The sequence below is a fragment of the Aspergillus sydowii genome, assembly GCF_001890705.1.
Source record: "Aspergillus sydowii CBS 593.65 unplaced genomic scaffold ASPSYscaffold_1, whole genome shotgun sequence".
Taxonomy (NCBI): Eukaryota; Fungi; Ascomycota; class Eurotiomycetes; order Eurotiales; family Aspergillaceae; genus Aspergillus; species Aspergillus sydowii.
The window spans coordinates 5,425,474-5,451,372 of NW_024467859.1; the positions used below are offsets into that span (position 1 = coordinate 5,425,474).

General features: G+C 53.4%; 6 protein-coding genes across 6 annotated transcripts; 2 read left to right on the forward strand and 4 right to left on the reverse strand.

Annotated features, from left to right (window-relative positions):
* Positions 1 to 64: 64 nt before the first annotated feature.
* Positions 65 to 14,267, reverse strand: ASPSYDRAFT_27319 (uncharacterized protein; the record flags this gene model as incomplete). Its single annotated transcript, XM_040844385.1, has 2 exons — positions 65 to 13,765; positions 13,824 to 14,267. 2 exons carry the CDS (start codon positions 14,265 to 14,267, stop codon positions 65 to 67), a joined length of 14,145 nt encoding a protein of 4,714 aa, XP_040709182.1.
* Positions 14,268 to 14,945: 678 nt separating this feature from the next.
* On the forward strand, positions 14,946 to 19,657 carry ASPSYDRAFT_40190 (ABC transporter ATP-binding protein). Its single transcript, XM_040846028.1, has one exon. It carries the CDS (start codon positions 15,344 to 15,346, stop codon positions 19,364 to 19,366), a length of 4,023 nt encoding a protein of 1,340 aa, XP_040709183.1. The 5' UTR covers positions 14,946 to 15,343; the 3' UTR covers positions 19,367 to 19,657.
* A 362-nt stretch (positions 19,658 to 20,019) lies between these two features.
* On the reverse strand, positions 20,020 to 21,440 carry ASPSYDRAFT_40192 (uncharacterized protein). Its single transcript, XM_040846029.1, has 2 exons — positions 20,807 to 21,440; positions 20,020 to 20,745 (listed from the first exon to the last, which is right to left on the reverse strand). The coding sequence occupies exons 1-2, from the start codon at positions 21,386 to 21,388 to the stop codon at positions 20,092 to 20,094; spliced, it is 1,236 nt and encodes a 411-aa protein (XP_040709184.1). The 5' UTR covers positions 21,389 to 21,440; the 3' UTR covers positions 20,020 to 20,091.
* Positions 21,441 to 21,620: 180 nt separating this feature from the next.
* ASPSYDRAFT_40193 (uncharacterized protein) lies at positions 21,621 to 23,375 on the forward strand. Its single transcript, XM_040846030.1, has 2 exons — positions 21,621 to 23,182; positions 23,238 to 23,375. Exon 1 carries the CDS (start codon positions 21,840 to 21,842, stop codon positions 22,908 to 22,910), a length of 1,071 nt encoding a protein of 356 aa, XP_040709185.1. The 5' UTR covers positions 21,621 to 21,839; the 3' UTR covers positions 22,911 to 23,182; positions 23,238 to 23,375.
* On the reverse strand, positions 23,001 to 23,830 carry ASPSYDRAFT_85354 (uncharacterized protein; the record flags this gene model as incomplete). Its single annotated transcript, XM_040851514.1, has 4 exons — positions 23,001 to 23,182; positions 23,238 to 23,374; positions 23,420 to 23,567; positions 23,623 to 23,830. 4 exons carry the CDS (start codon positions 23,828 to 23,830, stop codon positions 23,001 to 23,003), a joined length of 675 nt encoding a protein of 224 aa, XP_040709186.1.
* Positions 23,831 to 24,515: 685 nt separating this feature from the next.
* ASPSYDRAFT_140739 (uncharacterized protein) lies at positions 24,516 to 25,630 on the reverse strand (the record flags this gene model as incomplete). The annotated part of the gene is made up of 3 exons (XM_040841075.1): positions 24,516 to 24,978; positions 25,033 to 25,421; positions 25,481 to 25,630. The coding sequence occupies 3 exons, from the start codon at positions 25,628 to 25,630 to the stop codon at positions 24,516 to 24,518; spliced, it is 1,002 nt and encodes a 333-aa protein (XP_040709187.1).
* Positions 25,631 to 25,899: the final 269 nt, after the last annotated feature.

Consider the following 25,899-nt stretch of genomic DNA (forward strand, 5'->3'; position numbering starts at 1 on the left):
TTTCAGACATAAATTGAAACAGATCTCAGAAGAACAGATCATTTACTGTATAAACACCCCAAATCTAATTTTCTAAAGACCGCACAAGGCCCTCAATCTCGTTTGCAACGGCATCAATGAAATCGCGAGTCTCCGACTCACCCATCAACCCTCCCTCGACACGAACCCCAAATCCGATTGTCTGCGTTCGAGGGTCGGGGCCAATGTCAATGAAAATGTTCTGGTCTGGTAGGTAAGATGTATCCAGTTCATCAACACTTGTCTTCTCGGTGGCGAGGCTTGCTGGAGCGGTAGAGAGGATGAAGTCTGTTGGGACACCGATTGGAACAGGCTCGAATAAGGCTTGACTGGCTGGTTGGGGAGCAGACTGCCCAGTCCAAAGTAGATTAACCCAGGCGTTGAATAGCGATGGGGTGGCGGGGTGTTTATTCGCCCAGTTGGTTAATATCTCTCGCAGCGAGGCCTGTTCATACGGAATCAGGTCCGCCAGGGACTCTTGGATTGACCGCACTGCCTTCAACGTATCCGAGCCCATCAGGCTGTCATTCGACAATACGTCACGAACAGTAAAAGGAGTGACGTTTAAGCATGGCCCAGCAAGACCCTCAATCCCAGCGAAGGCTGCCGAGCGACCGCTTTGATACAGACCAAATGTTGGGCTGGAGACCTGCGCCAGGCGAGCCAGGATACGAGACACTGCAAGGAGAGTGACGCTTTGAAGACTGATGCCTGCAGCTTGGCAAGACCTTTCGAGGTAGAGTAGATTGGGAATCTTCTCCCATGATCCCACAAACAACTGACGAGTACGGTGGGAAGAGCCGGCGCCGTTGGTATATGTGCCATTGGTATTAGACGGGCCAAGAAGAGTCGGAGAACTTCCGGCAAGGACGGATTCCCAGTAGCTCTCCTGTTCTAGACTGCGTGCTGTCTGGGTGGTGAAATTTACAAAGGAGGCAAACTCAGGCGCCGACTTGGAGGAGACACCAAGGTAAATGTCCGCGAGCTGTTGGACAATCATCGGCATGGACCAGGCATCGTAGGAAGCATGGTTTACAATCAAGAGAAATCCATCCCGATCAGCTGCTTTGATAAGACGTAAACGAACTGGAGGGGAATCCAGAGTCGATGGGTGTATTGATTCAATCTTGGCCCAAGTTCGACCAGCTTCAACCAGACATTCCGAGCTTGAGATGACCTGGAACGTGCCATCATCGTGGGCAGCTGCCTTGAGAACAACCTGAACGGCTCGCGAGGGCGAAACTGCAGCGAAGCATGTCCGAAGAATGCTGTTTCGCTGTCGCAGCTGTGCCCAGGCGTCTTGCATGCGTTCAACTTCAATGCGCTGTGAACAGGCGTACGGCCACGCAGGCTCAAAGAGTGTCCGTCTGGATTTTAACCAGGAAGCTAAATGATACATCTGTCCGCTTAGGCAAGGGAGTATTTGCTCTACCTCTTCTGGGACTCGCCGTACCTGCTCGAGAACCATTGGTCGAATATTATCGATATCGGGGACGAGAGGTCTCTGCAAGGAATCCTGCTTTTTAGGATTGAAACGTAGTCGTGAAGAAATACCACGAATTGTACTGCCCTGGAGAATGTCCGCGACGCCTGCAGCTAGACCTTGCAGGCGAAGCTCAGAGGCAACGCGAATGGCAGAAACCGAATCGAGGCCGATGCTGAAAATGCTTGAATTGGGCTGAAGGGCGTCAACGGGCAGCCCTGAGATTTCAGATAAAACTTTACGAACAATTGGTTCGTGACTTGGCTCCTCAGACTTGACCAGCCCTATGTTGGTGGCGGCAGCGTGAGCCAGGGGGCTAGGTAAGTAATCGAAATATGCTGGATAGGCTGTTACGGAGCGCGAAGGGTGGGTTATTGTCTCGCAGAATGCATGGCTGAAGGCCTTAAGCGCATCGTCGAGGTTGCGCTGGGAGAGGAATTGGCCCTGGCATGAAGCACGCGCGACAACACCGTCGGCCCCGTGGTCGACTTCAACGTTCAGCTTGTACTGTGCCTGGCCATCCAGGGCTTCGACAGTGTTGAACGGCGTCCATAGTGAGTTCATTTCAGANAGACCGCCTGGGCCTTCAGCGCTCTTTTGGAAGACAAACAGTGTATCGAAAACAGACGCAGTATCAAGCTGACGTGCTTCTCTCAGCCTTGTTTGGATTGCGCGCAAGGAGGCATGCTGATAGTCCTGAGAGTCGGCAGAGAACCTTTGCAACCGCTGCAGCATCTCTCGGTTAGTAGTGACTTTGGAACCAAGGTCAATTCGTTGGGCAACTGTATTGAAGAGAGGGCCGATTGTCTGGTCTTCAGCGAGAGTATCGACAGATCGCCTTGCAAGGACATGACCAAACGCAACGTCGTCCTGGCTAGTAAGCCTAGCAATGACCTTTGCGTAGGACAAGAGCGCTGCCGTCTGGACAGTCACCTCTAAAGCCTGGCAGGCGTTGGCAATGGTAGCGATATCGAGCTCAACGCGCGCATCCGAAAAGAACATGTGTGAAGAAGATTCTGCCTTTGGGAGAGGTGGCACTTCTGTGACTTTGTATCCGCGGAGAGACTCTGTCCAGAAGTCGCATGCTTCATCCTGGCCTTGCGCGATACGGAGGGCACTGTCTGCGAACGGAGAGCGTCTAGGTAATGGAAGCCCCTGATATGCCAGCATCAAGTCTTCGAAGATGAAGCGGAGCGATGTTCCATCGTACAGCGAGTGATGCGTTATGAGGGCGAAGAAACGTTCATTGGAGCGGTGAATCATGGCTGCTCGAATAGGTGGAATGGCGAATGCAGACTCTTCGTCTAGACGTAGGACATTCAGGGCCGTGGCATCGATATCGCCATCTGGAGAGATGATGGTCTCATGCCACTCAGGGCTGTATAGGGAGTGAACAGCACCAACCCACTGGTTTCCAAGCTCTTGTATAAAGTGGAACGAGGTCCGAAGAATGTCATTGGCATCAATTACATTTTGAAGGGCAGACTTGAGATTACCAAGGTTGCAGGTCTCGGACAGTTGAACGATATGTGGGTGAACATACACAGCTCCTGAGAGACCCAGGGTCTGGGTAATCATTGACGATTGTAGTGGAGTGCACTTGAAGATCGTTTCAATCGTGTCCTTGGAATTCAACAGGTGGGCATGGGATGCGTATGCTGAAAGATCAGGTATCTCTGAGTTCCTGGTTGCTTTAGCAACGTCTGGTACAGAATGGGTCTTTGCGATGTTCTGTGCCAAAGCACCCACGCAGGAATAGCGCATTATATCTCTGGATGAGACGGCGACTCCATTCAAACGCAGCTGCTTCGATAGTTGGATGGCAGTGACTGAATCAACACCGAGTCGCAGGAAAGATGTGCCCTTGGAGACCACATCGACGCCCAGGCTACAGAAATCTGCGACAATTTGGCGAATGGACTGCTCTAGTTGTGTCCAGCAATCATCCTTCCAAACCTTCTCTTGCAATTGGTTGGTTTGAATGGAGGTCTGGGAGAGGTTGAAAGACTCCAGAGCCAGAGATTCTCCGTTGATGATAGTGGAAAGGACGATGTCCATCTTCGCTATCAGGTCGTTGACACGGGAACGCGATCCAAAAGACGATGTAAAGCCACAGTGAAGATAAAGCTGGTCCTGAGCGTCATCTGCCTCTACCTCCATGGCCAAGGGATATTCCATCGGCATCTCACTGGCAAGTTCCTCCCAAGGAGCGTTGGCCACAGGTTGAGTGGTCTTGACAAAGGAGAAGAGGCAATCAAATACGGGCTTTCCGGAGTTGACCCACTGTTGGATGTACCGTAGAGACGTATGTTGATACTCGAGAGACTTGGCACTGGTCGTCTGAACATATGCAATCACCTCGTCGACAGTGTTTAGTCCCCTGGTGTTGAGCCTAGCGGGGATCGTGGTAATGCAGGGAAGCAGGACCGACTCGGCTCCGGGGACAGAAACAGACCGTCCAGAGAGAACCAGGCCGTATGTGATATCAGAGGAATTGATCGAGTCAGCAAGTAGCAGAGCAAAGATGGATTGCATCAGAGATGGCACTGTTGTCCGCAGGCTGGCTGCATAGCGCTTGACGTCTGACAGAGCTGAGGCTGAAGTACGGTCGATAGTGGATGGCTCTCCAATGTCAGACATGTCATTCCTGAAAAGGGTTGGCGAGCAGCCTGATAGTTCCTGCTTCCAGTGGGATTTGGATTTCTGGGGACTCTGGGAGTGAACATTCTGGATGAACGCAGATGGCGAGCCCCGTTCAGGCGGCGAGACACCGCTATAGTGTTTGGCAACATCGTCAAGCAACATTGAGAAGGACTCGCCGTCATAGAGACCGTGGTGAATGGAAACAAGAAGCAGAAATGGCTGTCCGCTCTGAGTCGAGGCGACATTGAATCGAACTGGCGGCGTTGTGCTGATATTCTGGATGATGTTGCGGCCAATGCGGCGATATTGACTGGCAAAGCCCTCTCTGCCCTGCTCGACACCATCGAATTTCTGCTCATCCCAGTGGAGAGTGTTTCCTTCTGTTGGGAAGACAACCTGCACTATCTGGAAGTCAAGGGGAGCAAAGGCAGTCCTCAGGATCTCGTTCTTGGAGGCAGCAAAGCTCCATGCCGACCGCAGCAGCTCTGGTTGAACGTTTTCAGCTAGCTTCAGCAGGACGTGATTCACGTAGAGATCATCGTCGTCGCTATTCATAGATCTTGCCACCAGGCCTTCCTGGAGTGGAAGGCAGGGCCGGACTGACGCTTGCGCATCCAAGGGCTCAGGATGCGTTTCGACGAATTTGGCTCTGAGATTGGTGAGCCTCTGCTCCCAATCTTTGTCGGGAGCTTGCGAAGAAGTAAGAATGTCTTCTCTCTTTGGCAGCAGGGCAAGCTGTTCAATGACTGGGCTGTTCATGATTGCTGCCACTGTCGCATCATAGCCAGCAGCGCGAAGTCGTACAGAAAGACCGATCACTCCCAGACTATCAATCCCAATCTCGAATATGTTTGTAGACGGTTTGATCATTGAACCGTCGACGGTGCCCATTCTGGCAATCGCTTCTACAATTTTATCTTCCTCCGCAGTCAACGCACGATCAACGACAGCGCTGTCAGAAGCAGGGCGCAGGCTGTTGCCACGAAGAACCTCGTCCAGCGAGAGAGTGCTGAAGATGCGCCGCAGCTCCTTGGAATCAGCCTTGCCAGACAGCCGCGCCAGGGGGATGTTTGTAAGGGGCAGGACAATTTCTGGCACCATGTAGACAGGCAGCTTCTTCTCGCAGGCCCGTCGAAGATCACTTGCCAGCGCTGCAATGTCTGAATAGATAATGGCGAGCTCATCACCCCTATTACGCACAGAGCGCGCAGTAAAGGAGACCAGCTGGCTTCGAGCAAGAGCTGGGTGCTTGACGATCATGCTCACGACGTCCACTGCCACGGGCGAAGACGCGCGAACAACTTCAGAGACCTCGCCCAGCTCGAGCCGTTGCCCTCGTATCTTGGTCTGGTCGTCACTGCGTCCGAAGTACTCGATGCTTCCGTCGACCATCATGCGGCCCATGTCGCCAGTGCGATACATGTGCTCGCCATTTGGCCCCGTTACGAAACCCTTTGCATCGGGCCTATCCATATACCCCTTGGCTACAATACTGCCTGTGAAGCAAAGCTCGCCGACCTGCCCTAACAGGGCATAAGTCAGACCATCTGGGACCAAGACATGGCATGTACAGGCCGACAACGGCGTCCCGATATTCCTCATATTTGTATCCTGGTTTACGTGTGCAAAGGTACACCCGATGGTGACTTCTGTCGGACCGTACGCGTTAACCAGGGAGACCCCAGTGTCGACTACCCAAGTGTCAAGTACTCTCTGCGAGACCTTTTCTCCTCCTACACTGATATATTTGAGCTTGGGAACGTCAGGCGGGAGGATATTCATCTGGTCGAGGATAGATGGCACAAAGCTGGCGTGAGTGATGTCCCACTGCACTAATGCCCCCTGAAGGTCGTCCAGCAGCAATGTCCGATCAGCAGAGCAGGTCGCCATTCCAAAGCACCACGGCCCGAACATCTCAGCAAGGTGAGGATCAAACGCCTTGTTAGCGAGGGCAAGAAAACGACCTCGTCCTCCTAGATCAAGGGTCTTTGGGGCCACGCGCATGACAAGCTCCGACCACGATTGCAGGAAAGAAGACAGATTTCCGCGAGTTACTACCACGCCCTTGGGCTTTCCAGTCGAGCCCGAAGTGAAGAGCACATAGGCCGGGTCGTCGGAATTTGCATGATAGCTTTGGTCCTCGGAGGGCATCTGTGATATAATGTCCTGGAACGACTGGTCATCAAAGCGGATCGTCTCGCAGGTCTGGGGGATGTTGGCGAATGTGTGATGTAGCGATGATTCGGTGAACACAATGGGAGAATTTCCATCTTCTATCATGACTGCCTTCCTGTCTTCTGGCAGACCTTCGTCAATGGGCATGTACGCGTTGCCCGACTTGAAGATACCCAGGGTAATGGGATACAGCAGGAGACTGGGAGGGCCACAGACAGCTATCAGTCTATTATGGAATCCACGAGAAACCAGATAGGCCGCAACCTTGTTGGCTTCGGAGTTAAGTTTGGCATACGACATGCACTCCTTTACAACTCCCTCGTCCGTGATCGAGGTTGCAACTTCGACCGCGGGCCAATCTGGATGCGTTCTGGCATGAGCCTCAAGCCAGTGGGCGGGGTTCCAGTGTACTGATTCCTTGACGGCAGAGCTTGGGTCTGGGCTGGAAATAGACAGCAGGTTGGTGGGCAGGAAGCGAGAAATCTCACGCACTGGCTCATCTGGGTGTTCAAGCATGGCGCTCACAACCGCGTCAATGTGACGGCCGAATAGACTTAGGTGACTTGAGCTCATCAGTGTTGACAGACAGGACACGACGAGTGTCAATGTCCCGTCAGACTCTTCAGAGACATTCAGGGCAAACGAATGCTCGACATTCAAGCCCAGTTCGTCCTCCCTCTCCTCCCAGATAGTAGTCCGGGACGATGAGCCACCACCGGAACTTGGATGGAAGGTGAAGACGGCAGGGTAGACAGATTGTCCTGGCGCTCTCTTCAAGGCCACTCTGACCTCTCGAGGATGGACGTGGCGATGCGTCCAAGAACGTTCATAGGTGCGATTTTGTTCATCAAAGAGCTCCCTCACTGTTCCTTTGGCATGGAAGGGCACCGGAACAACCGAAATAAAAGGTCCAAGGACTTCTGCCATCTCGGCATCCAGAACACGGTCAGACAGTGTCTCAGCAAAGACAGTTGCAGTGTCTCCCAGGTATGCCAGCAGGACAACTCCCCATGCCGCACGAAGCACTGATGCCATCGACGACACTCCCAGACCGGCGGCCTTTGCTCGTAGTGACGATGCAGACTCAGCCAGGGGAATAGACTCCGATATGAAACTGCGCTTGGGCACAATGCCGTTGCGTACCCTCTTGCCCGTCAGCTCAGCCCAAGTAGGAGGATCAGCATTTGCAAATGGCTCCAGCTCAGCGCGCCAGAACTCATTTGTTTCTTGCTTCTGTGTTGGAATTGGAACGACTAGCGATAGGGCCTTTTCCAGCTCTGGCCGTATCGGAGCCGAAGATTCGTAGGCATTGTAGACATCATTCTTGATGAAGTCCAGCGAGGGGCCGTCGTGGATACTATGGTGGAGAGTGAGAACCATGACCTGCTCGTCTTCCGTTGCGAGTACTGTAATTGCCCATGGAGGTTGAATGAAATAGCTGTTTTGGTGCTTGGACATGACATGATTGACTCTCTCCTCCAGCACAGATCTGTAGCTAGTCCGCGTGCATTTCGTATATACCCAGTCAATGTCATGCTGGTTATAGAGCACCTGGAGTAAGTCGTGCTTGGATGAGCCATCCACACGCTCCCCTTCTAGCGCAGCGATGGGGACAAACCCTGTTCGAAGAGCAGCATTGCTCTGACATACCGCATTCCACGCCTGCTTGAGCCGGCTGATATCGACTGAAGGGTCCAGGGCAAAGAAATGATTGCTCCAATACATGGCCATGGCACCCATTGTTTCACTGAGCGTGCCCTCCTGTATCGCAGTTGCTGGTGCTACGTGAAAGTCACCAGTGACAGCGTCGGCCACCGCATCGTGCCACTGACTGTTGAATGCTTCCATGTCGTATCTGTCCTGGCCCTGGTCCTCTGGCGCAAAGCCGACCCTGTTGACGAGATCTGCAACTGTACGGCACTGAAGGACGTCTTGAACGGAAATTCTGTCGCCGTTCTCGTTCAGACGCGAGGCGAGCCTGATAGCTCGTATAGAATCAATCCCCAGCGTGGCAAGTCGACTTGCTCCGGTAATTAGGGACTGCTTGACATTTGCAAAGACGGAGACTGTGGAAATTATACGTCCATTAAGTGGTGCGCTTGGGCTATCAGAGTTAGCTTGCAATGAGCTGTCTCTGCCCAGTCCTAGTGCTTGGTCCCATCCATCAATGTCAAGCCCAATATATATTGCCTGTAGCGCTCGACGGTCAGTCTTTCCAGACTGCGTCCTGGGGATGGCAGAAACGACAATGCAGCATGAAGGCATCATATGAGGGGGGAGCGATGATGATGCTGTCTTCAGTGCTGCAGAGGCTATGGAAACTCCAAGCTCGTCAACGATTGCTTCGTCACTGTGGTCGATACCGACAACTGCCTGAGGTGCTACTAGAAATGAGACCACCACATTAGTAGGCCTGTCTGGCCTGTTCAGAACCAGCGTCTCCACAGTGTCTATGAGCGGGTGGGAGTCCATCAAAGTGTAACTGATTTCACTCAGTTCCACTCGAATGCCTCCCAATTTGACGATGTCGTCGGCCCGATGCAGATATTCGAGGGAGCCGTCCGATAACATTCGAACAAGATCTCCGGTGTAGTAAAGTATCTGCGAGGCCTTCTCGTTCCAGCGATACTTGGCCTTGGTGATCTCTTCTTGCGCAAGATACCCAGGAGATAGCTGGGGTCCACCCAGTGCCAGTTCCCCCACAGCGTGCTTCATCAGTAAGTTCTCCCCATTGGTAACAAACACAGACACGGTATCAAGAGGCCACCCGATATTGGCGCTCTTAACAGCGCTGTGTTCATTCCCAAATTCTCGCACTGTGGATACAATGGTCGCCTCAGCTGGCCCATAGGTATTGAACGCCCGCATATCCCTCCCCCAGTCGTCAGCAACGGGTTGAGGAAGCTTCTCGCCGATCATAGTAATGACTTCCAGAGTCTTACACGCACTTCGCCGGATTCCAGCGGCGAATGCGGGTGTCAGGTGCACATGCGTTGCTTTAGTCTCGTTTGCAAGCTGTGGGAATGAGCCTAGCATGATCTCGCGCGATGCAGATATCAAGGTGCCGCCGGAGCTCCATGTGTAAAAGAGGTCTTGTATCGACACATCGAATATGGAGTCAGACAGCTGCAGCGTTCGCGGTGTTCCAGTTGTGCCAAGGGGAATCGTCTTCATCAGCGACGCTATACTGGCCACTCCAGCAGTATGGGTAATGGGCACTCCCTTGGGCGCCCCGGTCGTTCCGCTGGTCCAAATAAGATAGGCCGTGTTTGAAGACTTGGTTCCGTTCCTCGGTGACTCTAGATTACTTGAGAGACCGGACAGAGGCTGATCGGTGAATGGGACAACATTCAATGGCTGGCATCCCTCGGGCAACAGCTCTGCTGCTTCAATAGAGTCCGCGCCGGACACCAGGAGTACCCTCGCTCCAGTGCGTGCAATAAGGTCGCTGCGTCTTTGCGGTGGAGAGGACACGTCGATAGGGCACCAGGCACAGCCGGCCTTGAGAATGGCAAGAATTGCTACATACAGGGCTGGGCTCTTCTGGATGCAGATTGGAATCACAGAGCCCGGGCGAAGCTCGTAGTCTCCCGAGTGTAGCTGTACAGCCAGAGCCTGGGCCCTTGAATTCAGCTCTCGGTAGGTCCAGGAGACATTTGCGGCGTTGGTATCGTCTGCCAGAACTCTCTTGAATATCAGGGCAAGTGCATCAGGGTTGGACTCGACGTGTTTCTCGAATTCACTGTGAAGAAACAAGTTGTCAGACAGTGTTGAGGGTGAAGGCGCAACCAGGTCCAGGCCAGCCTTGATTCGTTCGTCGTCAATGGCAGGAATATCCAAGAAGTTACCTCCAGGTCTGTTTAGTATAGACGCAATAATCGTGTCCATTTGCGCCAGCATAATCTCTGCAGCAGCGCGGTCCATTGCCCTCTCGCTAAAGGTCGCGCGCAGTGTCAATGTCAAATCATCCCCAGGCCAAACCTCGATCATCACCGCAAAGTCATTGACCATGGCTGGATGGTGAATGGACTTCCAGATAGCAGGAGACGTGCCTTTGGCGCTGAAGTCTTGGTAGGCCAAAAGTGTGTCATATGGAAGTCGGCCCTCTGCGGTCACGACCGACCCCAATCGCGGCTGCAGGTGAGTCATGGCCTCTGTGTTCAATGAAGCGAGGTGTCTTGCTACTGAACAGCTTTCAAAGTATTCTCCAGCCTTGGGTATTTTATGAAGATCGAGTCGAATCGGAACTGTAGTGAATGTAGGCCCTATGCAGACTTCGGACTTGGCGTCCAGTCGTCCAGATACCACACTGCCAAAGACTACATCATGGCCACTCGCCCCAGTGTAGGCCAGGAGGATGGAGCTCCAGGCGGCCTGGATCACGGACAATGGTGTCGTCGCCATCATCTTGGATCCCTGCTTCAATTGATCGTAACCGATCTGCGAAAACACTTCGACGGCATGGCTGGCGGGCGATGCAGGTGGCCGTGTGCTTGAAAGGGAAGGAAAGTCGACAGGAACGTATCCTTCAAACTGTGCGTTCCAGAATTCAGCGGTTGCTGCATGGTCAGCCATGAAATGGTGGTCGACAATGTGGTCCAGTGAGGTACGTGGCAGGGGCTCCTGGCCCGTATAGACGGCTGACACGTCGTCCAGAAGCAGTTGCAGAGAGCCACCGTCGAAAATCCCGTGGAACATGCTGAGAATCAGGCAGACCTGGTCCTCAAGATACACAAGCGACAGTTGCCAGGGATGTCGTTGGATGTCAATATTTCTCTCGGCGGTGCGAAGGGCTAACTCGGTCTTTCCCTCTGGCTGAGTGTCGCCCTTTACAGCAGCATAGATATTCCATCCAGGATGGCGAGAGGCCTTCGGATCAAGAATACACTGGGCAAAAGGAGCCAGGTCGTCATCGAGCCAGCAAAAGACGGTCCTGAATGAGTCGTAACTTTGAATAACAGCATCCCATGCCTGCTTCAAACGACCCAAATCGGCCTCTAGTTTCAGGGACATCACAGAGTGATAAATATATGAACGAGTGGTGGGAGTCGATGCTGCTGAGCTGCGCAGGTAACTTGCGAGCATACCAGACTGTGTTGCTGTCGTAGGCAGGACCTTTTTGATATCTGCTTCGTCGATCTTGAGTCGCTCAGCGCAAGTTGCAACATTGCGCTCAGAAAACAGCTTCAGGTCTCGCCTCGGAGCTTCCTCCGTCGCGGCCCTATTACTCTCACGTTCGTCCCTGAGCTCGGTGGATTCCATACTCTGCACAGCCAGAGACACCAGAGCCAGGGGTGTTTGGGCGCGAAGCACATCGGCGACACCCAGGCCGTGGATCGAATTGCCTCTCAACGTTTGCAGCAGCTTCATTGCCCCGAGACTGTCAAGACCGAGGGCATGCAAGCTAGCTCCGGGCTTGATAGCTGATGCCTTCTCACCAACGGCCTGGGCCAAAGCCTCTACGACGACCGAGCGCACTTCGCTGTTGCTTGAACCCCATTGCTGCTCATCACCGGCCGGGGCAGACATGTCGGACTGGTATATATCCAGAGTATCCTCACCGCGCAACAGTAATCTTCCGATTGACTTGCGATCAGTCTTGCCAGACGTGAGTCTCGGGAGCTTTTGCAGAAAGAGGTATGCCGATGGGCGCATATACGAAATCAAATGACGGTTTACTGTCTGGCAGCAGCGGTCGACGAGGTCACTCTTGTCTGCATCGCTCTGGCCATCGGATACAAGACAGGCGACCACTCGCTCACTGCCAGTTTCCTCCTCATCTCGTCTGACAACTACAGTGACAACCTCGGCGACTCCATCCACTGCGGCCAAGAGCGACTCAATCTCTCCCAGTTCAACGCGACGGCCGCTGAGTTTGGCTTGGTCTGATAGCATACGCCCTAGGAAGTCGATTAGAAGCTCACCGGACTGTCCCCAGACGACTCTAGCCATGTCGCCGGTCCGGTAGATTCTGCCAAATTCAGAACTGTCTACAAATGCCTTCGCAGTCTCTGCCTCCCGGTTTAGGTACCCCATGCTCACCTGCGGACCAGTGAGCGCAAGCTCGCCCACGCATCCAATGGGGACTGGGCTAGGACTATTACTATTGGGGTCGAGAACTAGCATCGAGCAAGTAGGAAGAGGCCCACCAATGATGGAACCACGAATACCGTTTTCAACAGGGCCCAGGAAAGTACAGTTGATTGCACCTTCGGTAGGTCCGTAGGCGTTGACCAGCGTGAAGTCCTGAGCAAATTTGTCGATTACGGTCTGGCTCAGTGACTCGCCCATTGTCCACAGATGTTTCAATGTGAGGAGCTCAGAGGGGCGTATCAAGCCGGCCAGACTGGGTGTAGCCATCATAATGGTGGCCCTGGCTTCGTTGAGAGCGCCCTCAAGGTCTGTCAACATCAGCTCCCGAGGGGCCGAACATAGCGTTCCACCGCTGCTTAGTGTAACGAAGATTTCCATCAAGGATGGGTCGAATGTTGGGTTGGCGAACTGGAACCAACGAAAGCCGTCAGAGTTGGTTGATGGCAGCGGGATGCTCGACGCATGCGACTCTATCGAGCACGACACTGCCTTATGTGTGACCTGCACACCTTTTGGCTTTCCCGTCGAGCCACTCGTGTACATCAGATAGGCTAGGTCATTGTCGGCAATTGTTGGGGGTTGGAACTTGAGCTCGAATGGTTCTTCCACATTCGCGTGATCGGCTACGTTGGATAGGTCCCTCCACCGCGAGACCGCCGTAACATCAATCCATGCTGGTTGAAATTGTTCTAATTCCCATGGCCGAGGCGAAGGCTCGTCGCCAACCCCTAGTATGATAGGCGAGCTGAGATCACTGAGGATCTCTGCAATACGACTAGCCGGGGCATCCAGTGGGATGGGGCAGAATGCAGACCCAGCCTTTAACACAGCCAGATATGAAAGATACAGTTCGACGGAGGTGGATATGTAAACAGGAATGATAAACTGCCCGTGAGGTGGGCCAGTGCAGGTAGAAACACTCTGGCGTATATGCGCAGCTAGTTTAGTTGCTGCCGTATTTAGTGCACCATATGTCAAGGTGTGATGCTCCGCAGGTCCTTTTGAATCTGCGAGGGCAGATATGAAATCAATAGCTTGAGTATGCGGTGCCCGCTCAGCCCAAGTAGTAAAGGCAGAATGCAGAAGAAACGGTCGATCGTGGCCGCCATCGAATTGTTGGCTACTTGATGCAGGCTCCCCAAGTGAAGGCCAATTCAACTTGGAAAGATCGGCGGCATATTTGCTTTCGTCGCCATTTGGGAGGTGCAAGCCAGCAATTGAGCATGTCAAGTGCGATGTAATCATCTTCAGTAGTTGTGGGACGGCATGGGGAGGGACAAGGTGCGTGGGATACACCGCACAGATTTGCAGCTTGCCTGTTTCGGGACTTGATCTAATTTCCAAGGTAAAATGCTATTTGGAATTTAGAATGATTCTATACAGAGGGACATTGACCGGGTTATCTACTGACATCTTCGTAGTCTGGAAAGAGGGTATGCTCGCTGTCATCCTGCAGCAGAGCTAGGTTCAAATGGAACTGGACTTCGTCTTTGTTGTGGTCGGAGTACTGTCTCTCTTCAATGTGAAATAACGCTGATTTATCAGATTCCTGCCCTGTCTTCGAGGTCGCAAGAATGATCACGCTCGCTGGGTCCTGCGGCACTTCAACGGAGGTGCAAAGATCCAGGACGAAAGCGATCCTTTCCTGCCCTGTAAGCTGGACGATGAACCCCGCATAGCCCTGAAGAAATTCGTCGACGGGTGGGGCAACAGGACCAAAATCAAGTTCGATCGTCTCGGAAGAGGCTCGCGATGTACGTGATGGCGCGACTGCATACCGATTAAAGATATTCAGGCAGGGAACCTGCGTCGTGGGGAGAGGTAGAGGTGCCTCCGAGGATTCGAAGGCAGCCATTTCTGCAGGATTCAGGGTGGAAATGCAAGACAAAGAATGAACGAACGCCGCCACACCGCTAGCTGACCGAGAAAGAGGGAAAGGTCATATAATTCGGCTTCAGGTCGGCGTCCGACGGACGGAGCCCGTGGGTGAGACAATAAGTACCCCAACAAGCATGGTGGTGACAGTGACGATAACGGCCTCACCCGACGGTCTCCCACTCCTGACGAAGACCTAATCTATGCGGGATGGCGCGAAGGGTTGCAATGATGCAGGGCAGCCGTGATATTGTGCGATAGCCTCGTTTTGCTCCCCACATGGGCATGCATGGCGCCGTGGCGTGGGTGAACTACCGATATCGGGTGCACCTAAAAAGGGTCGTTGGCGGGCGTGGTGGGTTCGCGCTGGGGCTTTTCTTTCATGTGAACCATTTATCACGGGCGAAAATCCAAATTTAAAAAAATCAAAATGTGGCCGTAATCAATCAGATAAGATTAGACGGCCCCGCAGCGGAAGGCGCCCCCTCGCAGACGCGCGTGATTGGCGGGCGGCAACCTCGTGCCTAACCGCATAGGGCTTGGCGAGTAGGGTCCAGAAGCAGCTGAAGAGCGACGATCAGACAATCCGATCACGGCAAACGTGGACCGCGAATTTATCGCGTAATGCCAAGTTCGCTGCAGGAACTGACAAAATTGCTCGCCTGCGGGACACTGCGCTTTCTTCCTCCTCCATGCTCGAGTCGTTTGGGGTAGATTGTCTTCTGTCTCACTTGTACTCCGTTCATGGCCAGCGAGGCCAACAAGACTCCCTCTGATGGAATAGCCACTGTCGCTCTTTCGCAATTTTCTCTAGTTTAACACCCATTGTCCGTCTCCTCGAGAAATACGGCCGCTGCAAAAGGGAATTCTCCCCCACCGACCTGCCGGACGAGCAACCTCGACCAACTCCCTGGCACACCCTTCCGCAGCGATGCCGGATAACGCAGAGGAAAATGTGCCCGAAGGAAAGAAGGCCAGCTTCGTATGTATTCCAGTCTAAATTACTCCCCCTTGGGGACGAACAAACTGACAGGTTGCGGCGCGCAGATCGAAAAGATGAAGCAAATTAACATCAAGGAAGCAGCGGGCAAGTTCTTTTCCTACACCAACCTGCTGTTTTCCCTCGACTACAATGCGACAGACGTCGTGCTCATTATAATCGGTGTCTTCTTCTCAATTGCCGCGGGTATCCCGTTTCCCCTGCTCGGTATCGTTTTCGGCGAATTGATCGACGACCTCAATTCTTCGCAGTGTTCTCCGTCCGCAGAAGCGACCAGCAATGTATCGGACGGCGTCCGGCAGAAGGTCCTCTACGTGATTTACATTACCATCGCCAATTTCTGCTTCATCTACATCCACTGCAGCTGCTGGTGCTATGTCAGTGAGCGCATCGCACGACGGTACCGGCGCCGGTACTTTGAAAGCGTCGTAAAGCAAGACGCGTCTTACATCGAAAGTCTGTCTTCGGGCGATATCGTCTCGCGGCTTGTCAGTGATGTCGAGACAATTCAGTCTGGAACGTCGGAGAAGGTGGGCCTAGTGATATCCACAGTCTCGTACTTTGTGGCCTCCTATGTGGTGGCCTTCATCAAGGTGCCCATCATTGCTGGAATCCTGATTTCCGTCGTTCCTTGCTTCTTCATGATGTCCATGCTGGGCTATCTGATCAAACGATACGCTGGTCGTATCAGCACGCATTCCAATGCTGCGACGTCGATTGCTTCATCGAGTTTGTCGCAACTGCCCCTTGTCCACGCCTTCAATGCGAACCAGAGTCTGGAACGGGAATTCGCCAGCCACCTCTCCGCGACCAGGATAGATTCTCTGAAGAAGGCAACGACGCATGCGGTTCAACTCGGTCTGCTCTACTTTATTGCCTACAGCTCCAATGCGCTGGCCTTCTGGGAGGGCTCTCGTTTGATCGCCAAGTCTGTTGAAACCAATGACAACTCAACATCAGTGGGCGCGGTCTATACCGTCATCTTCGTCCTGATCGATGCTTCCTTTATTCTCAGCCAGGTCGCTCCGTTTGTTCACGTCTTTGCGTCCGCCGTAGGCGCTGCTGATCGGTTGTTGGCAGTGATCAACCGACCCTCCGACATTGACGGAACAAGCGAGGAGGGCGACAAGTCCGCTTCGTTCAGCACACAGGACATTGTTTTGCATGACGTGCGCTTCCAGTACCCTTCGCGGCCGGACGCGGAGGTCCTCAAAGGCGTGAACTTCACCATCCCCCCTGGAAAGCACACCGTGGTCGTTGGACCATCCGGTGGCGGTAAATCAACCATCGTGTCTCTTCTGGAGCGCTTTTATGATCCAACAGGTGGTGAAGTCCGCTTGGGCGAGCAGGACTTTCGCAACCTGAACGTGCGGTATCTGCGTGGCAACGTTGGGCTTGTCCAGCAGGAGCCAGTCCTGCTCGACCGTTCTATCCTCGAGAACATTGCTTATGGTCTTATCGTGTCCCCCATCGAGAGCCACCAACCCCTCCTCCCGTTTGCTGCTGACTCGACCCTGGCTGATCTGACGGACATGGTCCGCAGCGGTACCCCAGAGTCCGAAGCCCTTGCACAGTTCGATCCGAAGGTGTCTCAAATTGTTGAGCTGGTTCGGCAGGCCGCTGCGCGCTCCAATGCCCTGTCCTTCATCGATGAGCTCCCCCTAGGGGTTTTCACCAGTTCCGGTACCCTTGGTAGTCAGTTGAGTGGTGGTCAGAGGCAGAGAATCGCCCTTGCAAGAGCTCTTATTCGTGAATCCTCGGTCCTGATCCTCGACGAAGCCACCGCAGCCCTAGACTCAAGGAGCGAGAAACTCATCCATGACGCTCTGACCAATCTGCCGGAGCGGGTGACAATGGTCTCCATTACCCATCGATTGGCCACCGCCAGAAATGCCGACAAGATCATCGTCCTGGAACAGGGCAAGGTCGCTGAGGAGGGTACCCATGCAGAGCTCGTTGCAAAGGACGGCATCTACGCTGAAATGATACGCATCCAAACGCTTGCGAATGTCAGCCCAGAGTTGACCCCTTCGGAGTCTTCTATTGAGAGCGAGGAAATTCCGGTGGAGACAGACAACTCCATCACCAAGGAGGCCTCTATCACTGTACACGAACCAAAGGATTCAACCGAGTACAGCGATGAAAAAGAACAACCCACGCAAGAAGGTGACAAGAAGTCAGCCTCCAAGAGCAAAGACAAGGGCAAGCACTCTGGTTGGTTCATCACCAAATTTGTATTTGCCCTTCTGCGCCCCAACTTCGGATACATCGCTCTCGGTCTGGCAGCGGCGGTCATTATTGGTGGCAGCTATATCGCAGAGGCCGTTATATTCGGTCACACTCTTGGAGTCTTGAACCCTTGTGTCGGCGCTGAGGCAATTCGGGCCGGTGGTGAGCTTTTTGGATTGCTCTTCTTTGTCATGGCCCTGATCGAGCTCTTTGCCAATCTGGTCAGTGGCTTTGGATTTGGATGGGCTGCCCAGAAGGTTCTATACCGGATTCAGGTTCTCTCTCTACGGTCGCTGCTCCGCCAGAGCATCTCGTGGCACCGATCAGAAGGCCGCACTCCGGGGACACTGCTCAGTCACATCACCAGCGATGCCACAGCCCTTGGAGGGATCACTGGTACCACCATCGGTCTTCTTTTGGCTGCGGCTGTGAACCTGGTTGCTGGCGTGGTCGTGTCCTTCGCCGTCGCATGGAAGATCACAATTGTACTCCTTCCCACGATACCTGTTCTCCTGGTTTCAGGATTCATGAAGCTGCGCACACAGGCCCAGTTCGCTGAGCGACATCAAAAAGCATTTGCTGATGCCACGTCCGTCACCGTTGAAGCAGTCGACAACCTGCGCCTGGTATCAGCCTTTTCCTTGGAGAAGAAGGTCTATAGTACATACGAACGCGCATTAAGAGAACCCTATGACAAGACACTGCGCTCGATTGCGACTGGAAACGTCTTCCTGGCAGCGGCTTTCAGCGTCAGCAACCTGGTGTATGCCCTGGCCTACTGGTGGGGAACTCGGCAGATCCTGGAGGGTCGTTACACTCAGACCCAGCTCTTCATTGTCATGCCTGCGCTGCTGTTCAGTACCCAATCCTGCAGTCAGATGTTTGCCCTGGCACCCGACATCTCCAAGGCTGGGATCGCCTCAACAAACGTTACCCAGTTGCTAACGACTCGTTCGGCGGACGAGGAGCTTGGCCACAAACCCTCAAGCCGAGTCAGTGATTATGACACCCACCTCCTCCCTGAGAAGCCCCATGATAGCGAGGCTGCGCCTGCATCTGGTCAATCAGGCAACGAGAAGGGGAGAGTCTCTCTCAATGCTGGCGGAGTCGGCGTCGAGCTTAGAGACGTGCACTTTGAATACCCTTCGCGACCGGGTCGAGCAGCCCTATCTGGGCTTAACATCAAGGTGCAGCCTGGTCAATTCTGCGCCTTGGTCGGACCCAGTGGATCAGGGAAGTCGACGACGTTTTCGATGATCGAGCGATTCTACCGCCCAGCGTCAGGATCCGTGATCATCGATGGAGTCGACATTACGCGCCAACTTGGAACGGGCTTCCGTGATGATATAGCTCTTGTACCCCAGGAGAATGTTCTTTTTGAGGGTACAGTGGCCTTCAACATTGGGCTGGGAGGCCGTCCTTCGCACCCGCCAACGCAGGAAGAAATCGAGGAGGCTTGCAAAATGGCGAATATCCACGACGTGATTGCCGCTCTGCCTGATGGCTACCAGACTCACTGCAGCCATGATGGAAAGCAGTTCTCCGGTGGTCAGCGCCAGCGACTGTCGATTGCACGGGCGCTTGTCCGCCAGCCACGTCTGCTCTTGCTGGACGAGTCTACCAGTGCCCTGGATGCCGAGTCCGAACGGCGGATGCAAGAAGCACTCAAGAGACTGCAGGGACGCACCACGGTCATCGCCATCGCGCACAGGCTGAGTTCCATCCAGCAGTCAGACCGCATATTCCTCATTGACAACGGACGCTGTGCCGAGCAAGGCACGCACGTTGAACTCATCCAACGCAGCGAGATGTATCGCACCAGTGTTCTTCACCAATCCCTCAATACATAGTATAGGCCTTTAATATACCCTCAAAACTGCATATTAGACTATTAGACAGTTGATTAATCTGAAATCCTGCATTGCTCTTATACTTTCGTCCTGTCGTTGCTTGTTCCAAGTACGAAATGAAGTGTTTGTTGATTGTTGATGAGACGAAAAAATCAGTTGACTCCAAGACAGCGGGAGTCACGTGTGTGCCAGCCGGCGCTCGCAGTTTCCTAAAGCGAATATTTGATACCTCAGGCATCAATTTTGTAAGGGGGCTCTGTTAGCAGCAGTCACTCTTCACTCTCAGTTGCGATCAAAATGCATTAAAAGAATGTAATCATGGCTCAGATACGGCTTGCTGGTTTGGGAGTGCACCATTCTTTCAGACTTTGGTATTGTGGGTCAGAATACGGTTTTTTTTCAGATATATATATATATGTATGTATGTATATACGCGGACTTTCATTACATTTATGGATTATGTTCGGCTAACTGAAACCATTCCTTTCAAATGCCTCAAAATCCTCTCGGGACCTATATCTGTATTCTAGCTGTAGGGACCTAATTCATCTACAGACATCGCTTTCTGTAGGTACCGATAGCCTTGTGTTAGCAAAGCTGCTGGTACCAAAATCAGCTCTTCGGTGGAGCTCGTTACAATGGTCAGGGTGCCTGTTATCTTCAAAAGTTGTATTTGGCCTGCCAGATGGCACAAACTAGGGGACTTTGTAAAATATTGAGACCTGTTAGGGGAACGTAAAGAATATACGACGAGGTTCAGGCCAGTGGCCCTCAAGGTACCACTTGTACCACATATCCGAGATAGTGTCTCCTTCGTCACAGAAAAAGGTAATGCAGTCAGCAACCAAGCACTTCCAGTAGAGCTTAATACCAAGTGCCTTTGCCAACATATCACAGCGGACCAAGATCTGCCAGCAGTACTTGAGATACCGGGCCAGGTCGTGCCTGTTCAGCGGGTGGAACGGATCGTAAGGCACTCTCCGCGGTAATTCGTAGCCAGCGAGTTCCATCACATCCAGTGCGAGCTCGACGGGGAGCCCCTTCTGACGCAACATCCAGCGCACATTGTCGATATCGTCGGAAGCAGGCAGGTATTCGGGGGGCGGAATGACTATAGACGGGGGTCCTCCGTGGGAAGGGGCTTGCTGGTCAGCGACACCAAAGAAATAGCGGTGGGGATAGGTGGGAATCTCGGAGTATTTCATTCGTTGGGTGCAGGTTTGGACCATAGACTGGTAGAATAGTGACCGGCGATAGTCCCAGGTATCAGACCTGCCGGATTCTGGATCCCAGGTCTCGGGGAAGCAGTATATCACGTTCAACACGATATACGCGGCCAGTGCGAACTTGAGGAGCTGATCAAAGCCAAGCCAGCTAGGCTGTGCAAATTAACCAGAGAGCTCTTTAGTTCTTTTGTATATCGAGGTGGGATATACTCACGCCGCAACCACACTCGTCCAGGTCCCAGCCTTGTCTTAAGCTCGATTGAGGATACGCACAGAGGCGAAAGATTGGGTCCATTTCGCCGTGCAGAAGCAGGGACTTTATGATTTCCAGGCTGAAAAAGTAGTTGGCATTGTACTGCCAGAACTCCTCGCAAGGATTGTACTGGTATCGAAGAAGAAATGCGGACACTCGGCGATTTCTATCTGGGACAACAGGGCACTTGCAATTTTTGACTCCATCGCCGGGACAGGACCAAGGAGGCACTTTCCACCCGGTAGGATCATAGGCGTGTCTCCAGCGTCGGACAGTGCGAGTGAGCTTGTCGACGGTGGCTGCATCCAGTATCGCATCGTCAGGGTCCGGCGGGTCGTACCTGTTCGCATACTTTCGGCGCTCGCATGCCGAGTGTTCTTCAACATTCCTGGCGAAAGCTTCGAAGAAATGGACCAACTCCTTGCTTCGTTGCTTTCTTGTGCCGAAGCGCAGAGTGGGCACGTCGCCGGAGAGCCCCGCCGGGACCCAGCACAGGTTCGAGGCAAGAATAGTCCACGGGATGTTGTGGGCTTGATGCGCCATGATTTACGGACTACTNTACTTTGGAATCAGTCGGATATACCTCCTCGTGGTGGCAGGAGCTGGCAGGAAATCCAAGGGACAGAGGAGCAACAAGCCTCGGAAGCGGCGCCGTGACTCACGAGAAACAGAATCCGGGGACAGATGCCAGATTCAGTTCCATAACACGAGCAGTTATAGCCTGCTGATTGGGTGGAACGTGCCGCTCATCGACCTGCCAAGATGTATCGGCGTTCTTGGGGCTCGTATTCATTTGGGCTGCAGCGTATCAGACGCGGGCAATGCGCTGATCGACTCAGCCCTCGAGGGCGCTGTTCGCAACATTGCCCATTTGTTAAACACACTAATGCAATTCGAATGCCAGAGCAAAGGCGAGGCTCAGTTCAAAAACCCTGATCGGCCCTCTGCCCTGTGAAGTCTCCTGCACTACCCAGGCTCCCGGTTTGTCGCAAAGATGAAACGCCTCACAACCCTCTTCACGACGCTCTACCTCCTCTACTCTATCCCTCTGATCTCCGCATGGACTTTCGTCTGGAGAAATGCCAGCGGCACCCCCACCGTCGAGTCTGGCAGCGGCGGAAAGAACTGCAAGGATATCGACCATGCCAAAGGACAACCCTTCGAATTCGACAGCGAAGACGATCTTGTGCGACTGTTTACATACGCCGCAACCAACTGCTCCCGCACCTCTAGTGGGAAGTTCGAGAGTTACATACTGAAGAACGCGAGCTCTGCGATTCTCAGCTACGCTGTTATCAACCTGGCCGGCGCGGACACAGGCACTGACGTTGAATTGGTGGGCTTCCCTGGGGAGGAATGGTTCAAGTCCGCCCCCCGTAGCCCGATCATTACTGCGATGGGAGAGAGACTGGTCGACGAGGGCTGCGGGAAGTACAGTGAGGGGCCAGGGGCGCAGTGGACCGAGTCGGACCGGAAGTCCTACGAATGCTGGCAGACAAAGCTTGGTTACAGTGGAGATGATGCAAATGGATGGCCGGGGAAGGTATCTTGGGATCAGCTCAAGGTGCCTGTAACCGAGGAGGACGAAGGGGGAGACAGCACCAATCCCTCGAGCACGGCGACAGCGTCCAGCACACCCACGGGAACCAGCACACCTGTTCCAGATACAAGCAGCTCGTCGGGCTCGTCCCTCAGCGGAGGCGCAATTGCAGGCATAGTCGTGGGCTGTGTGGTCGGAGTGGGACTCATCGGGGCGATTCTCTACCTTGCACGACGGGTCAAACGCCAATCAACCCCTGAAACTGGCGAGGATAGGCCAGAGCGACAGCCAGAAGGTGATGGAGACGGAGACGGCGGTGCAGCAGCAGCAGCAGCGGTAGCAGAAGAGTCCAAGAGATCCTCCTTGGAAAAGCTGCCTGCAGAGGCCGAGGCGATTCCCGCAAAGGTCCAGACGAAGCACTATGCAGAGCTGCCGGGGGACTTGGGCTCATCGGAGTTGAGCGAGACTCGCAGGATTAACGAGCTGAGTGACAGCCAGAGGGTCGTTGAGATGGGCGAGAAGTAGTTGCTAGAAACCTTAGATACCCTAATTGTATGTGATATTATGATACTAAGCACCGCCTGTTTACATCAAGGCGGCAACAATCAACACATCCTAATACATCGCGACGAGGACAGCAACAATAAAAGCCCCCAGTACCCCCTGCATGGCTTGTCCATTCTGGAGAGCAGTGCTGCCGTCAGTGGCCACGGTCTCCGTGGGGATTGCAGTCTGTGTTTGCGTGACTGTATCAGTAATCACTTGCGTAACTGTAGTTGTAGATGGATCAGTAGTCACTATTAGCAGTTAGCTAGTTCTCGGGCCTGATCATACAGGGCCGATAATACATACAGGCATAGGACTGGCGGTACCAGGTCGCAGGATAGTTGTATCCGGAACTTATGCACTGGATGAGATCGCGTTTCTCACTGACAGGGCTGTCTGACGAGGGCAGAATAGTAAAGACTTCGCAGTATTGCCCTGGGTCACTGAAACGGTCAGTCCAGGAATCGAAACCATTCTGAAGGTCCTACCAGCTAACAGGCCCCTGGTCATACTCGACCATCCCATTGACTGCGCAGGCTGTGGCATAACTGCATTCAGAGTCAGTCGTAGCGCAGCATTTGCCGTATGTCGACCAGGTCGCGTATCGTGAGCCTGGCTCGCATGTTTTATCGCGCCCTGTCCATTTCCATCAGCTTAAAGCACAGTATAGTAAAGGAGCGGGCGGACTAACAAGAGCTATTGTCTTCCCACCATGCCACGAAGTCTCCCCCTAGCTGTCTCGTGTCCAGATCCTTAACGAGGGCAGGATATCCAGGCGCTTCTGTGACAACGGGGTCGACTCCAGCATCTGTGGGGGCTGGGGCCAGGATATGCTCCCCCAAGGCTGGACAAACGAGCAGGCCCAAATATACAATCTGCGATAGACTGACGAACCGCATGATGAAGGCAATAGAATGACTGGATGGCTTGGAAAGCACTGAAGTCGTGAAACAGGGGAAGATCCTCACGCACACGAGAAAGGGCGGGGCTTCTGTTGGTGCTCGTACTCAGCCACAGCCCGTGCTGACGCTCTTGGGGCTAACTCGATTAAGAGCGGAGGCTTCAGCTTGAATCTCCTGAACTGGTACTGTCTGTCCGGGGTTTATTGTCTTTGGAAGATGCCGGCGTGCTCTTGGCCCTTGTGTCATCTCCGTATAACCCTCGAACCATTGAACACTTGAACCCTTGAAGCAGAGCCGCGACAGATCGGCAGTATGGTTTCTCGTAATTGTACTATTTTTGTCCTTTGGATCACGAGATTTTCCAGTCCCTCACATATGCTTTTCTTGAATATTGCCACAGTCGGTTTTTGTGACTTTACCCAGCACTTCAACCATGTCTCCTGTGTTTGCCTCCAGAATTACATTATCGCCTTGCAACATTTATAGAGCATGAAGGAGGGCTAACCACGACATCGTGAATAGATGACTATATCAACTAAATTCGTGACACCCGAGGGTTCGGCATTAAGATGGGCTGCCATGGAAGGGGAGAGCACCGCTAGAATGTCCCCCAGGAGGGATCCTGGAGAGAAAGGAGTACTTGCAGACATCTTGTTGGTTAAGGGTAAATAGTCATCACATATCAGTATCTCGAGGAGTGCCCGTGGGAGACATTGACCTCCAACGTCCTCGAAACATGGACAGCCTTATCATCGCCACGCAGATTCGTCTGCGACTCGGATCTGGTTATATCCCCCGGGTTTTCATCGCCCCCTTCGATCCTCGACCACATTGTGTCTGTACCTCCCCAGGCCTGCATAGGATGCATTTTAAATAGCCGACCTGAGTTTCCCGATCTGCTTTGCTGTTCTTCCTCATATGACGGATCGCTGGGTTTAGGAGCAAAGCCGAGCGAGACTTTAACATGACGGGGAAGCCCGGATTCCATGATGAGCTTGGAGAGACAGGGCACGCTGAATATGAAGAAGCCGCAGGTCATTTCGCCGCAAGCCCAGAAGAGGAGGGGGCCGATCAGATACATCGTGTCTGTTGTGTTTGCGAAGCCGACGGTGTGGGCGAGGCGGAAGCAGGCCGCAACGGAGGCACTGTATGGAAGAGATGATTAGTGCTATTGAGCGAACAGAGTAGCATGTACTGACAGTATACCGACGCCAAAGATGACGGAAATACCAAGCTTCTTTTGCCACGTCATCTGCAGATGCCAGATGATTCTTTGCGGAAGAACGAACATAATGATATCCGACGCAACCTGGACGCTTGCAGAAGTGAGCATCACGTCTGGCAGGGAGTAGCACCTGCTGGGAAGATAGAACTTCCAGATTGCTTCGTGCGGTCGGCATTGCATGTTGAGCAGGATGATGCAGAGCAGCCCCCAGACGCACTGCAGCGTAGCCACCGCCATGCACCCGCACCAAAAGGCGTTTCTCGTGCGGTCAATGGGGAAAAAGATCCTGCACCAGTCGAGCAGAATGGCGGTCTTGATGAGAGGGAGGGTGGCCGAGTAGCAGCAGCCGTAGATGAGAATTAGCTGTATGCTGTTAGTCGAGCCCCGGCTCATGTTCGAAGACGGGAGGCGCAGAAACGAACATAGAGTGGTCTGACGAGGTCTCCGTTGCGTAGATCCCAGGTATGGACATAATATCCAGGAGTAAAGATCATGGAGTACGCTGCATAAGCCGTGCCCCAATAGGCGCCCTGATCGGAGGTTAGACCAGTCGTATGCAAGGACAGGGACATACATATGCACAGATCATCAGAACTGTCAGATCGGTCAGCTTCGTCGATTCAACACGCAGGGCCCACTCACTCTCTTCCAGGCGGATTGTTCTATCCAGCCACACCCGAGCGAACAGTCGCAGAAGCAGACAAATGGTCGCGACCACCGTACAGACCGTCGTCACCGCCCATGCGAGTCCATTGTTGTTCGAGGGATTGTCGAAGTTTGCGGTGACATCGGCTGGAGGTTGCAGGGCTGGCTGGGCAAGAAGCTCCTCGAGTGCCTCTGG

Excerpts from the sequence above, each read along its gene's own strand:
- ASPSYDRAFT_40193 (XM_040846030.1), top strand. The coding sequence starts at position 21,840 with ATGAAACGCCTCACAACCCTCTTCACGACGCTCTACCTCCTCTACTCT.
- ASPSYDRAFT_40190 (XM_040846028.1), top strand. The coding sequence starts at position 15,344 with ATGAAGCAAATTAACATCAAGGAAGCAGCGGGCAAGTTCTTTTCCTAC.
- ASPSYDRAFT_40192 (XM_040846029.1), bottom strand. The coding sequence starts at position 21,388 with ATGGCGCATCAAGCCCACAACATCCCGTGGACTATTCTTGCCTCGAAC. Across the intron at positions 20,746-20,806 it reads TGGACGAGTGTGGTTGCGGC|CCTAGCTGGCTTGGCTTTGA; the intron begins GTGAGTATATCC and ends TAATTTGCACAG.